Source organism: Epinephelus fuscoguttatus, linkage group LG18 (genome assembly GCF_011397635.1).
Source record: "Epinephelus fuscoguttatus linkage group LG18, E.fuscoguttatus.final_Chr_v1".
NCBI lineage: Eukaryota > Metazoa > Chordata > Actinopteri > Perciformes > Serranidae > Epinephelus > Epinephelus fuscoguttatus.
The window spans coordinates 28,741,529-28,754,472 of record NC_064769.1 but is presented as its reverse complement, the minus strand read 5'-3'; the positions used below and the strand labels follow the sequence as shown (position 1 = coordinate 28,754,472).

The window sequence follows — 12,944 nt, the reverse complement described above, 5'->3', positions numbered from 1 at the left end:
TAGGGAACTGGAACAGCAGCTAAGTTAGCACCCGACCTGGTGGTTATTGCCCAGATTATTATTATTTTGGTTATGGTTTTTAGTGTCCAAATATATAAGTATTTATCCAGATTATACATCCTCTCGTGCGAAATTGTATTCAATCATTTATGTTACAACAGACATATGTTGGATGTTTGTGCTGTTCCTCTTGTTCCTACCCCACAGCCTAACCTGTAGCTACAGCCAGAGACAACAATATCACAACACTGTTTAAAATATCCATATTACCAGGTCATTTTATCTAGTATGCAGTCTTAAAATCTTATGTACTTTTCAGATAAATGGCGTAACATGCTTAAACTCCCCTTATTTCTTTCAAACCAGTAAAGAGTCTGAAGGTCTGGGAAAGATATAAAAGAGGAATCCGACTATTGTTTTCATGTGTAATAAATAAGATTTTAAGACTGACAGTAACATCTAATGACAGATAAGGTTAGACGGGTTTTTGTGGTGTAGTTGAAAGAAAATAGTTATTCCAAAGCAAGAAAGCAGCAGTACTGTCCCTTCCTTGTTCCACAATCACACATCGACCCACAAAAAACTACACACTACTACACTACTACATAATGAAACTCACATACAGTACACACAACCACATTGTACCAAAGTGTAGTACTGTACTGCTGTAGTTAATGGCGCTAAAGCAGGACAGAGTGCTTGACGTACCCCGGATACACATACATATACTTCTCCAGGTACGTGGGTATGTTTTATGGACAATGTAAATTTGTGTGTTGCATGTAATGTATCTATCAGCAATTTCATGGAATGACCAGTGTATACTGTATATGTAGGAAGGTCACTTTGTCCATGATGGTGGGAGGGTGTGAACTCTGCACTGAGATGAGAAGAGCACATGGAGGTAAACACGGACATGAGAGAAGAAGAAGTAGTAGAAGAGAAACAGGGTGAGGACGAGAGGAGGAAAGAAGAGGAAGAGAAAGAGAGAGGTGGCACAACAGGTGGTACATACTGCCAGGTGGGTCCCAGGGGCGTGGCGAGGGTGGCTCCGCTATCAGACAGCACACACAAGAGGGAGGTGGGCAAAACATTAGCAGTGGGCATTGAAATTAGGAGAAAGGGAAGACAGAAGAGGAGAGTTAGGTGGGGTAAGGTAGGTGATATTTTGTGTTTTCTTTTTGTCAAGAAATCGGATGAAAAGACCAAAACCAAAACTTTTTTCCAGCAGTTTTTTAATCCCCAATCCTGGATTGTTTTTTTTAATCTGTGGCTGTTTTTACAGCAGCTTTTCAGCCTCCAAACACTGAGGTTTTTGTGTGACCCGTGGCTGTGTTTCCAGCAGTTTTCTAACCCTCACTGTGTCTCCTGTGGGTTTTTTTTTTTTAGCTCTCAGACATAGGTGGTTTTAGGGACCTGTTGCTGTGTTACCTGTGGCTTTCCAGCCCCAAAACATAGGTGGTTTTTAGCGACTCATGGCTGTCTCCTGCAGCTTTTTAACCCCCAAACCTGGTTGTTTTGACCCATGGCTGTTTTTCCAGCAGCTTTTCAGCCTCCTAACATTGAGATTTTTTTTATGTCCCCTGGCTGTGTTTCCAGCAGCTTTCTAACCCTAAATTATGGGCGTTTTTCAGTGACCCTTGGCTGTTTTTCCTGTGGCTTTTAAGCCCTAAACGTTGGTGTCTTAAGGGGCCTGTTGCTGAGTTTCCTGTGGCTTTCCAGCCACCAAACATGGATGTTTTTTAGTGACCCCTGGCTGTGTTTCATGTGGCTTTTTAGGCCTAAAACATGGGTGATTTTCAGTAATCTGTGACTGTGTCTCCTGTTGCTTTTTAGCCCTCAATGTGGGTGTTTTTTCGCTACCTGTGGTATTGTTTCCTGTGGCTTTTTACCCCCAAACATGGGTCTTAACCTCAGCACTGTTGAGACATAAAGTTTTAATGTATCTGCTACTTAATAACATACAAATGTAACATATCCATAGTTTGCAGTTCAAAATAGTCCCCTAAAAATGCTATTTTATGAAATTCTTAGCCTTTATTAGAAATAAAACTATATATTATTGAGCAAATGTTAAAGCATTATATCAACAAAACAAAGCGGCAGGGTGGGGAAACACAAAGTACTGAGACACGGCCTTATGCATTGTTGGTTTTTGTCTTTTCATGGAATTTGTTGACAGTAACAAAAATACAAAATACCACCAGCCTTATCCTTTAAAGAGAGAGCCAGTGATCCATATGCAACATAAACATAAGGAAAGCACATGTTAAGTGTTGTGGCAGAGAGCAGGGTGACAGAGAGAGAGTGACAGACAGAAAAAACACAGAGACAAGCAAACAGTGAAGCTGACAACAGACGAGATCAGACAGGTGAGACAGTCCAGGAAACAGAAGTGATGGACAGAAACATCATCTCGACATGACATCCATATGCAGCAGACAAGAGCAGCTAGCTTCTGTAACTCAAAGAATGACAGTCAAAAGGTAAAATAAAATAAATAAGTAGATGACAGTGAGTGAAAGTCATATAAATAAATGGATCATTGCAGACAAGCCAAACTCAGATGTTAGTTTAGAGCCTACTGTAGTGTGAATATTGTAGCAAACATTAAAAGATGAATATTAATAATAATTGTATTAGTAATATGAATAAATGCAATTAAACAATTCTTAAATAACATCCTTAGGATTTCCAAGAAATTCAACTTAATTTATCTCATGTTGTATTTACATAATCAGGTTAGTATGATGAAGGTCAATACTTACTGGAACATGTGAATACTCTACCTGTATTCCAGCTAGTTTCTATTTTAATGCAAAATACAAATGCATGAATGACTAAATTAATTATATATTTCGAACTGTCTGACCAGGACATTTAAATACCAGAAACTGTAGGTGATACATTACAAACACTGTGGATATCTACTTTCAAACAATATATTGGTACCACCGATTCATTTCCCTTCTTTTCCTTTTTATGTGCTTTGTTTATTGTATGTGTCCACATGCAATACTATTATTTAACTTGTGTATTTTTAACATCTTAATATTTGGACTACAGGAGATATAAACCTAAAGAAGTAATATATACTGTATGCATAATCATACGCCCGCATATACTAAATTACGAAAAGGCTTAGGGTTTTATCTAAGCCATTCTAGGGTATAAAGGGATGTTCTTCATCTAAGAAACTAAAAATGTCATTTTGATGAACAGAAATAAGTTTCTAAGGGTTTAATCAATGCTTAAACTTTAAAGCATGGAGCTAAAGCCAGGAGATGATTATCTTAGCTTAGCATAAAAATTGGAGCGATGGGGAAACTGATAACTTGGCTCTGTCACCTCTCATGTTGTGTTCACACCAAACACTACGTTGCTCGTATAAGATTGAACGCTAGAATATGTTGGGCTGACTCCCTTTATACGTGCAAATAACTTGCGTTATATGTGCGTGAAATTGCTGAATTGATGAATGAACTTCCCGCGGTACATCCTCGACATCATACGGCCCCGGAGGATCTCAATGCTGATTGGCTATCCCTGCGTGAATTGGTTGCTGAAGTTCAGATATTTTAACTCTCGCCAATAAGTGTGTGACACAAAATTGCACTAATGGCTTCAATCACGGCGCTTAATTTGTGTATTTTGCATCATTCGTGTCGCATCCTTCACATCCATCGAGCCGTCTGCTGGGAATTTGCATCCAATCGCATCTTTACATTGACTTTGCATGTAATTCACTTGTGTGAACAAAACATAAAGCTTACTAATTAACACATTATATGTTATTTCTTTAGTCCATAAACAAACAGAAATTTAACATCAACAATTCACGATTTTAAAAGAAGTTACATGTACTAATGATTTAAATTTTTTCATTCCTTCCTATGGTAAGCTAATTGCTTAAAATACTGAACTATTTCTTTGGGAAAACATCAATCTGAAAGTGGTAGAACACTGAGGCTGGGTTTAATTGTTGCCTTAAGTTGCCTTAAGTCCAAACTGTCACTGCAGCTCAACTCATGGTCATTCAGTATCCAAATATCCAATATTCCTGCCTTCTTTTGCAAATAAGTAAAAATTGCAAAATGAATCAGCCAGTGACATCAGTAGTGTTGCACCACCTGGGCGGAGACTGAGATTTAAGAGTAGAAAAAATACAAAGTAGCAGTCAGGTTTTGATTGTCACAAGTAATTATGTCCCTGGCTATCATAATATATTTTCTCTGTTTGTATTCGGCTGTAATTTAATGCATTTTTAAAATTCTATTAATCACCAGATTAATGTGTCGTGCACACTGTTGAGTTCATCTCTCTCCTGAATCCCTTCCTCTGTAATAAATGTGAGACTGTCAGACTGGAGAGGTTGGGGTCAGCAGGATGAACTGATGTGGACTGACAGAGAGCCACTCTGTTAGCTCACGGCTGCTTTCACTAAGCGGCTAATACTCAGCACTACACCAGTCTTTTTCAGCCCACCTCACCACCTGTTCACTGCCAAACACAGACAGTTTATTATTGTGTATTTTCTATTTAACACTACAGAATCAATTGTTTGATTACGTCACTTAGAGCAATCTAAGATATCCACAGTGTCTGCTTTTTCCAACCCTGATATTATCACGAGTGCAGCTCAAACAGAACAGCTGGGAATGAGCCAATGAGGTATTTCTGAGAGCAGTAAAACAAGAGGCGTAGCATCATAGCATCATGAGCACTGAGGAGCTTACGTAGTACTCAGCATTAAGTCGGGGCAGAGAAGCCGCTCTACAGTGGCCCTCCAGGCTTGGATATGCCTCTGTGTCTGAAATGTTCTCTGTCTGCTTCAGTTCAACACATTCCTGCATGAAAAAGAAGAAACGTGTGTGAAGGCAACACAGACTTTACAGAAAGTGAGAATGTACACTAACATAAGGATGATGGAGCTTTCCCAGTGTCGATGTACCTGAGGTCTGGTGGAATATGGCACATCCTCTGACTGGCCTCTCTGTAGTTTCCTTCGGCCTTTGGGCCTCTGTTGTGCTGCCTGAGAAACATCTCCGGACTGGGAGTGTTTTATGGCACTCCTCTGGCTTAGTCTGTGACAAACATGCAAGAGATCTGGCTGTAACACTGGCTAATCAGTACTGTAGCATAAAATATAAACTAAGGAAAGACCTTTTTTTTTGTTAAGATGTACAGTTTGATCACAGGAAAACACTTACCACACAGTTTCATACATTCAGCGTCATACTTGCGTTTGGACATGTCATCAAGCTAGTTTGCTGTCTCCATCAAGTATCTGTCTGCTAGTCACTCACTCTACAGCAGGAAATGGCACTTCAAAATAAAAGCTTTGTGCCAGAAATGTACTTTCCTTAAAAATAAAGTGTGTTTTTTACAAACTTGACACATTCATGAGTCTCTTTTGGACCGTGACCCACCAGTTGGGAACCACTGAATTAAACAACAGCCCCACCCATGTTGTTGATGTATGATGTTTTTATACTGTCTGTGACAGAGAGGACAGTCACTTACATCGTGTCCCTGTAAACCGAGGTGATGGTGGTCGAGGGCAGTGTCTCCAGCTTGGATTCTGGCTCAGGTTTGGGTGGGAGGGGCTGTTTGGGGCTGCAGAACGGTGGTTCCACTTCCTCTATTTGAGTGAGGGGCAGCACAGGACGGAACAACGCCCCAAGTTTACTCTGCAGGAAAAAAGCAAACAGAAATGGAGTCATTACACTGACACTGATGATCTGACTGAGGGAGCAGCAGAAAGAAGTGTATAGACACTGAAATAGCAGAGTTTATAAGGCCAAACCTGGTTGTACTTGATTATTTAAAATCAACTTTCAATCAACTAAAATAAGTTTCTTTTCTAAAATATTGTTATCTTGAAGTAGGTGTAAGACAGAATAATGCTGGTGGCTGCAGATATATCAGTAAAATAACAACTGAATCTCCTGAAATTAGCTCAGGTTGCTATTCATTTATAGAAAACACGTGAAATGATCTTGCCAAATTGTCAAATATATTTTAAAGCTTCTCTCTGTATTGCAGATGCTGAGCTTTATTTCACTAAAATTCAACATAGATTCTTTTTTTTATTAGTTGTTTCCCTAATTATTGTTAATGATTGAGAGCTTATCTTGGATTCAGAAAATTTGAGAATCACTGCTATATGGTGACATAAAGATTGTTGTGACTACCACACAGTAAAAAACACAACATACTTAAAACAATTAAAATATTCTCTAATTTATTAAAATCAGGAATTATATCAGTGAAAAAAAACAGGAAAAAATATCAGGAAAATTCTGCTAAAATTAATAAATTAAAATGATTTAGGATTTTTTTAAAACTAACAAAGCTTAAGTTTGATAAAATGAAAAAGACGTGAGTTAGTGAGACAAAAAAAAAAAAAAAATTTGCCTGTTTGAAAACTTTTAAAACAGACACCTGACCCATATGTCGCTTAATTATCAAGGGGTTATGTGTTGCTAGTTTTGTTTTGTCTGCACAAGAAAATAATTCTAAACACAAAATGATCCCAACTAGATTTTAAATCCAAATATAAGATAATTACCACCTTACCACCTCTGAGATCTTAACATCTCAAGTATTTTACCACACGCTGTACCTGAGGTCCTCCTGTAGAGTTCTGCTGCTGGAGTCTCTTGGCACAAGTCTGCTTGTAGTAGTCAAAGATCATTAAAGCTGCATAGACTTTCCCCACAGTCAGCTCATTGTCTGGAGGAGGAGAGAGCTGAGTGAGAGACAGTTCTGGCCTGTGGCCACAAGATGGCGCCACATGAGCAACAAAGTACAGCTCAGAGAGGCGGACCTGTACAGTGAGTGCTGGTCAGTGTGGGTGTGAGCTGGGCCGTCATATTCAGGAGGAAAACAAAGCACCACACTGTAAACAAGCTACACTTCATCAATTATTTGATTATTTTTAAATATCTTAAAGGAAAACCGAACTATGCACTAACATGAAGAAAACTGACAGTTATCTAGAATTTTCTCTTGAATCTCAAAAGTCTTGATTAGTATTAGTAAACAAGCTGAAACGATCTCACCACACTGGAAGAGGTTTTGACTTGTTTTAAGAAATTAAGACTTTCAGGGCTCAATAACAGACAAAATGAGAGAAAAATGTCCATCTTACCAAGCACATGTAATCTATTACTGCATCTTAAAAGTCTGCAACTTCAGTATTTTTCAACCTGGACCCTGTCTTCCCATGTTTTGTGTCTAGGTGACTAATAGGAACAATAATTTCTGAAACTGGCCAAGTATTGAGCCAGAGAGCTGCAGCTGGCAGCAGTGAAACCTGCTGCAACGTTAACACTTAGGGCATGTTTGCACTGCCAATGTGTGGCCACTAAGAGCACTTTTTATTGCCACTGACAGGCTCAGATTGTTATTCTGAGTCCATTTAAAAAAACAATAATATCACTGGCAAAAACAAGCAGATTCAGTGAATGTAAATAGACCGTGCACAAATGTTCCGTTCTCAGTACTCAACTACTTTCAAATATTGTTGTTTCCAATAGTCACTTCGATACAAAAACTTGGGAAAAAAGCATCCAGGTCGAAACATACCATAATTACCCTTTAATTAAGTAAAAAAAAAAAATCTCCCAGTGCTGTACGATTATCTTGGTAGCTGGTTCCTAACATAAATCAGGTTGTTTAAATTAATATCTATATGAATGTCAGACAGTAAAAGGTGGCAGAGTTACACAAATCAAAAAGCAGAATCAAATACAAGTTAAATCTGTATCTAGACAGTTCTCTAAACATGTTCACTGGACTGGAAAAAGGAAAAAAAAACTTAGGGACGTAATTACAGACACAAATTAGTAGAAAGGAGGGGGATTTGTGCAGTACACAGCCATATAAAGAAGAGAAAGGAAATGAAAAAGATAATTTCCAAAGATAAAGTTATAAATACAAACGGGAGGAAGTTAAGCAACAAACAAACTGTGTCTCAGTAGAGCCCAGTAGAACCCAAACAGAACTGAGGCTCACATTTAGGTGGCGTCACCAGCAGGTCCACAGTCTTCTGCGACAGGTTGGGCCAAACTCGGTGTATCTCCCTCTTCAGGTCAGCGTCGCACAAATGCTGCGCCAGGACCCCTGAGGACGGGCCCACAAACATGTCACATCAAATCTGCACCACAGCCATTTGCATTATCATCAGAGCCACCAGCTCGGCCACGAGGGATTCTGGATTTTGTAGTTTTAGTCTCTCACCAGATGCCAGTTTGATCTCCAGGGCTGTGCGAATCAAGGCCATCAGCGTGGAGGTGAAATGCACCGTCTTGTCATCCGCAATGGGCATGTTCATCTTCACCAATCTCTGAGAGGAGTGGAAGCAGAGAGGAGGGGCCATGAATCAGGAACAAACAAACAGCAGCTCAGGGAAAGGAAGCTGGATTTAACTACAAGTTGTTTCAGACTTTAGTTTTGCACAGAAACTCTGGTTCTCCATCAGGTAACTAAAGTTCGTTTAATGTCTTTTGGACAATAAAAAAAAAGGTTTTAAGTCCAGCATACAAAGGATCTTTACCACAATTTACATGTTGGGGCTGCAGCTAAAGATTATTTCCATTAGTAATCAATCTCTTGATCATTTTTCTAATTAGACTATAAGGGTTCAGGCTCATTAGAAAATACTGACCATCACAACTACCGCTTGCGCTACAGCTTAATGTAACTACAGCACTGTGGTGAGGCCAGCAGGTCGACAGTGACTTCAGAGATGGTGAGAGACGTGTTTCATTATGCTCTGGTAAGAATTATTCATATACTTCTATCTGACTTGACTATCTTTTATTGTTTAGGGAACTTCAGTTTGTGAAGGAATACTGCATGCTGCTCGCCGTTTTAAAAACCTGGCCAAAAATAACGAAGTAACGCACCATTTGGTAACTGTAACTGAGTTACTGAATTTACAAACTAACGCCTTAGCGTATTCGTTACTGCCAAAACTAACGTCGTTACTGTAACGTGTTACTAATAATGTGTTACTACCCAACACTGACAATAACCAATAATGATTTTAATGTAAATGAGGGCATATGATTTTAGTATTAAGATAGTATTGGAAATAATCTGAAAGTATCTTTTAACATGTCCTGCCTGTCTATAATTCAGTTTTGACAACCCTGGCTTTGTAGAGAAGCTGTATACCATATTCTGTGATTCAGAGTCTGATTCAGGTCGTCTGCACACGGATCTAAACGTGGAGACAGCTGAGCTGGTGGCTGGCAGTGCACATGGGAGAACTTTGTCTTCAGAGCTTTTTGCAAGAACGCTCTTTCTGGCAGAAAGCCCTGAAGGCAGCCTTCTCCCAACAGCGCCAGCAGCAAACAGTGCTAGCAGCTAACAATGCTAACAGTGCAAACAGCACTAATGACGGCAACAATGGGTGTTATATACCCCATGGTATTCACAAACTTGAAGTGGAAATTAACTAACTCACTTCAAGTTAACTTCTAATTAACTAAGCTCAGAGATCATTAGTTGTAACCTGTTTGCTGACATTTACAGAAATGGTGGAGGCTATGGAAGTTCATTTTCAGTGGTTGCTTAATCAGTATATTGTAATTTTAGTTGTTGAAAGGTTGTCTTTGTAATTTTATGATATGCTTGAGGAAAACATCAATGTTCCCAGTGACCTCATCTTTTTATTCTCTGTCATTATGCCTTTCCATTTCCGGCATTACATAAAAAAAAATGCAACTTCGTCATTGCACTTGAACCAAGATAAATAAACCTGGTTTAGAATACTTGATTTATTAATTAGTTTAAGACCTAACTGACAACAATTTGGGCAAAAAAGCAACAGTTTGAGTCAATTATCAAGCAAAAATATCAAAAACATTTGTAGGTTCCAATGTGAGGTTTCTGGCTCATATTATCACAAACTGAATATCATTCGGTTCGGACTGTTGGTTGGACAAAACACACAGTTCAAAAATAGCACCTTAAGAGCTATTTTCTGACATTGTTCAGACCAAATGATGAATTGATTAATTAAAACAGTTACTGTGAGCACTATATAGCTGTGTACTGTTTAGGTCTACTTTTTTTACTCATGGGTATTTCTACAGTTGGCAATGAAACTTTAAAATCATCAGGCATTCATTGTACAATGTATGATCTGATCAGCATAAATCCATGCCATGCAGGGCCCCTGGATCAATGCTGCTATGAAATGATTCATACACACATGCATGTTTAAATTAGTGCAGCACATTGACAGTGAGGCGGGCGGGGTGGTCAAGATGTGCTGGATATAGAACCGCTAATTAAAAGGAAGAAAAAATTTAAGAGCTGAAAGGCGAACGCGAGAACCATCAGAAACATTTGTGGCTGATGGTTCCCATTTTCTTCAAGTTGAGATAAGGAAAAAGAGAAAGTATAGTCACTCTGGGAGCATAACAATACAGATGGAGAGATGGAGAGATGAGAGGCGAGGGGCAGGAGGAGGAGGAGGAGGAGGAGAAAAGCATTTATGCATGTGGAGGCTTTTTTTCCCAGAAACAGAGAAGACTTGCAGCTGCAGACCATGAGCATCGGACAAATAAAGAAACACATGATCAAAATCACTGATGCACACAAGACGCATGCTTGCAGATAAACATGGAGACACACACATGCACAGGTACACACAGTAAAGGTAAAGGAAGAAGAAGAAAGGAAACAAATCCCAAGAGAGGGTGAAAGAAAGATCATCCAAAACAGAGAGTGAAGCTCAGCCTGCAGACAAAACATGAAACTGGAAACGAGAGGGTAACAGGGACAACTGTGACTTTCGGGGGAAGATGTGTTCATTAGGCAGGGAGGTTAACAAGGAGCGCGATCAACAACGTAGTGGGAGGGGTTGAAAAATAGAGACTGGGGGGCGGGAGATGCTAGCCCTGCTCTCCAGTGCATTGCTGCTCTCTCTCTGTGTTCATGTCTTTCTCTGTCGATTCACAAAAACAGGAGTTATATTTGGATATGCGACCACGTCAGACCCAGACATTTTTAACTGGGGCAAGGGCAGGGCTGCTTTTAAATGTGATTCATTTGGACAGCTGTGCGTGCACTGAAACCATTCACATTAAGTCTGCATGCTCAGAGGTAAGCAGCTGGTGCAGGGACTACCTGTTCACCAGTTTAAAAGTCTCACATATAATCATGGGATAAATGTGCCAGGTTCTCCTTCACTGAAGTCAGTGCGGAAGCCAATTAAAGATGGGGGAAGAGTTCCGAAGTGTCCCATCCTGCAGTGTTGAGAAATCCCTCAATAATTCCTGATCAGCATCCGAAACCAGATGAGATCCTGAACTAAATCAGCGGCAGCTCTACAAACAATTGGTCATAAATCAAAATCAAGTCTTGACCTGACGATGGTGCTAGATGAATGATCAGGGGATCAACAATGTCAGCAGCACTGATCCTCTGGGGACCAGGAATGTCTGAACAAAATGTCACAGCAATTTATCCAGACGTTGCCGTCCCTATGGCTCTTCCCGTAATGTGGCAGAAAGTCATAATGCAATTTCCTACCAGTTATGCAGCAGATTGCATCTTTAAAGGTATTCTGTTGACCTCACAGATATCTGCAGTGTACCCAGAATATAAAAATAAAACCAATGTCCAGCCGGCAACCTCCAGAGCTGAATAATCAAGCCAATGCCAAAGTGCCAAAAACTGCAATTCCTTGAATGGCCACTTGAGGCTGGCTCTAAGAGCGAGTCAATCGCCATATACCCCCATGTTAAAATGCCCAATGTTGGAGCCATATTAGATTTTTTGTCTGTGTATTTTATTCTTATCTAAACACAACACAGACATAAATATACACATACAGTCCTGTGTGAGGTCGAAGCCATCCTAAATGGCCACCCCATCACAAAGTTATCGGAAGATCTCTATGATCAAGAAGTTCTCACACCCAATCACCTGCTCACAATGAAAAGAAAACCAGTCCTACCACCAGGACTGTTTGAGAAGAGAGGACAAGTACAGTATATCTCTGACCTTTTTTGGAAATATTGGACAAGAGAATACTTGCCTTTGCTACAGGAGCGTCAAAGGCGGTAAGAGAGATTAAGTCTGGAGACACTGTACTTGTTGTGAATGCTATGGTTCCACAGAGTTCCTGGTTACTTGGAAGAGTTCTAAGACCGATCCAGACAGGGAAGGACTGATGCGTTCTGCACATGTGCAAATTAAAACCAGTACACTGGATAGACCAGTGACCAAACTTTGTCTTCTTCGAGAAGCTACGACCTAAGTCATGACTGAACAGGAGCTACCTGCTACCTCTTTCCCACAGAGAATTTTTTGTTTGTTTTGCTGAATCATTTTTATATAGATTATTGGCTCCATTATATGAATATGTATTTGAACTGTTTATGCCTTCACGCCATTAACAATTAGGGGCTGGTGTGTTGGAGCCATAAAATAACTTTTGTTTGTTTATTTTAACCCTTGTCTAAACACAAGGTAGTTATAAATATACACATGCAGTTATTAAACTGAAAACAGGGTGGAGCACTAACAGGTAAAGTGCATATAGGTAAGCTCCAGGTGGTGGAAATCAGGTGTGTTGAATGGGAAGCAAACAGTTTTTGACCGTGTTATGTAAGCATGTCGTGAAAGTATGAAGTGTCAGCGCGGAAGACTGAATTTGCTGAATGGAATACTGATGGAATACTTCTATGTTATGCAGAGCATGTGTATAGTGTATTGAGAATAAGTGGATCGCCAAATCCAAAGAGATAACGTGCACTGGACATTGGTTTATTCTAGAACACGCGTCCGAACAAGTTCACCAGTTTGCCCCTCAGTGGCTTGTTTAGACATTTGGCTTTGTTAAAAGTCACTACACCAAACTTACCAGCAGAAATAAAGATGTTTACAGCCTGGTACAAAAAGTGGTTTTGGTCTTTATGGCG

At 39.7% G+C, this 12,944-nt stretch overlaps 1 protein-coding gene across 2 annotated transcripts in view; it reads right to left on the bottom strand.

Moving 5' to 3' along the window:
- Positions 1-331: 331 nt before the first annotated feature.
- The window catches only part of cacna1bb (calcium channel, voltage-dependent, N type, alpha 1B subunit, b), a 239,791-nt gene continuing 227,178 nt past the window's right edge, over positions 332-12,944 (bottom strand). For both annotated transcript variants that reach the window (XM_049603750.1, XM_049603749.1), the window contains 7 exons: positions 8,245-8,350; positions 8,020-8,127; positions 6,626-6,735; positions 5,524-5,690; positions 4,952-5,084; positions 4,737-4,847; positions 332-1,054 (listed from right to left, as the gene is read on the bottom strand). In XM_049603750.1, coding sequence (XP_049459707.1) covers positions 842-1,054; positions 4,737-4,847; positions 4,952-5,084; positions 5,524-5,690; positions 6,626-6,735; positions 8,020-8,127; positions 8,245-8,350 — 948 coding nt within the window. In that variant the 3' untranslated portion in view covers positions 332-841. The remainder of the gene's footprint in view (positions 1,055-4,736; positions 4,848-4,951; positions 5,085-5,523; positions 5,691-6,625; positions 6,736-8,019; positions 8,128-8,244; positions 8,351-12,944) is intronic.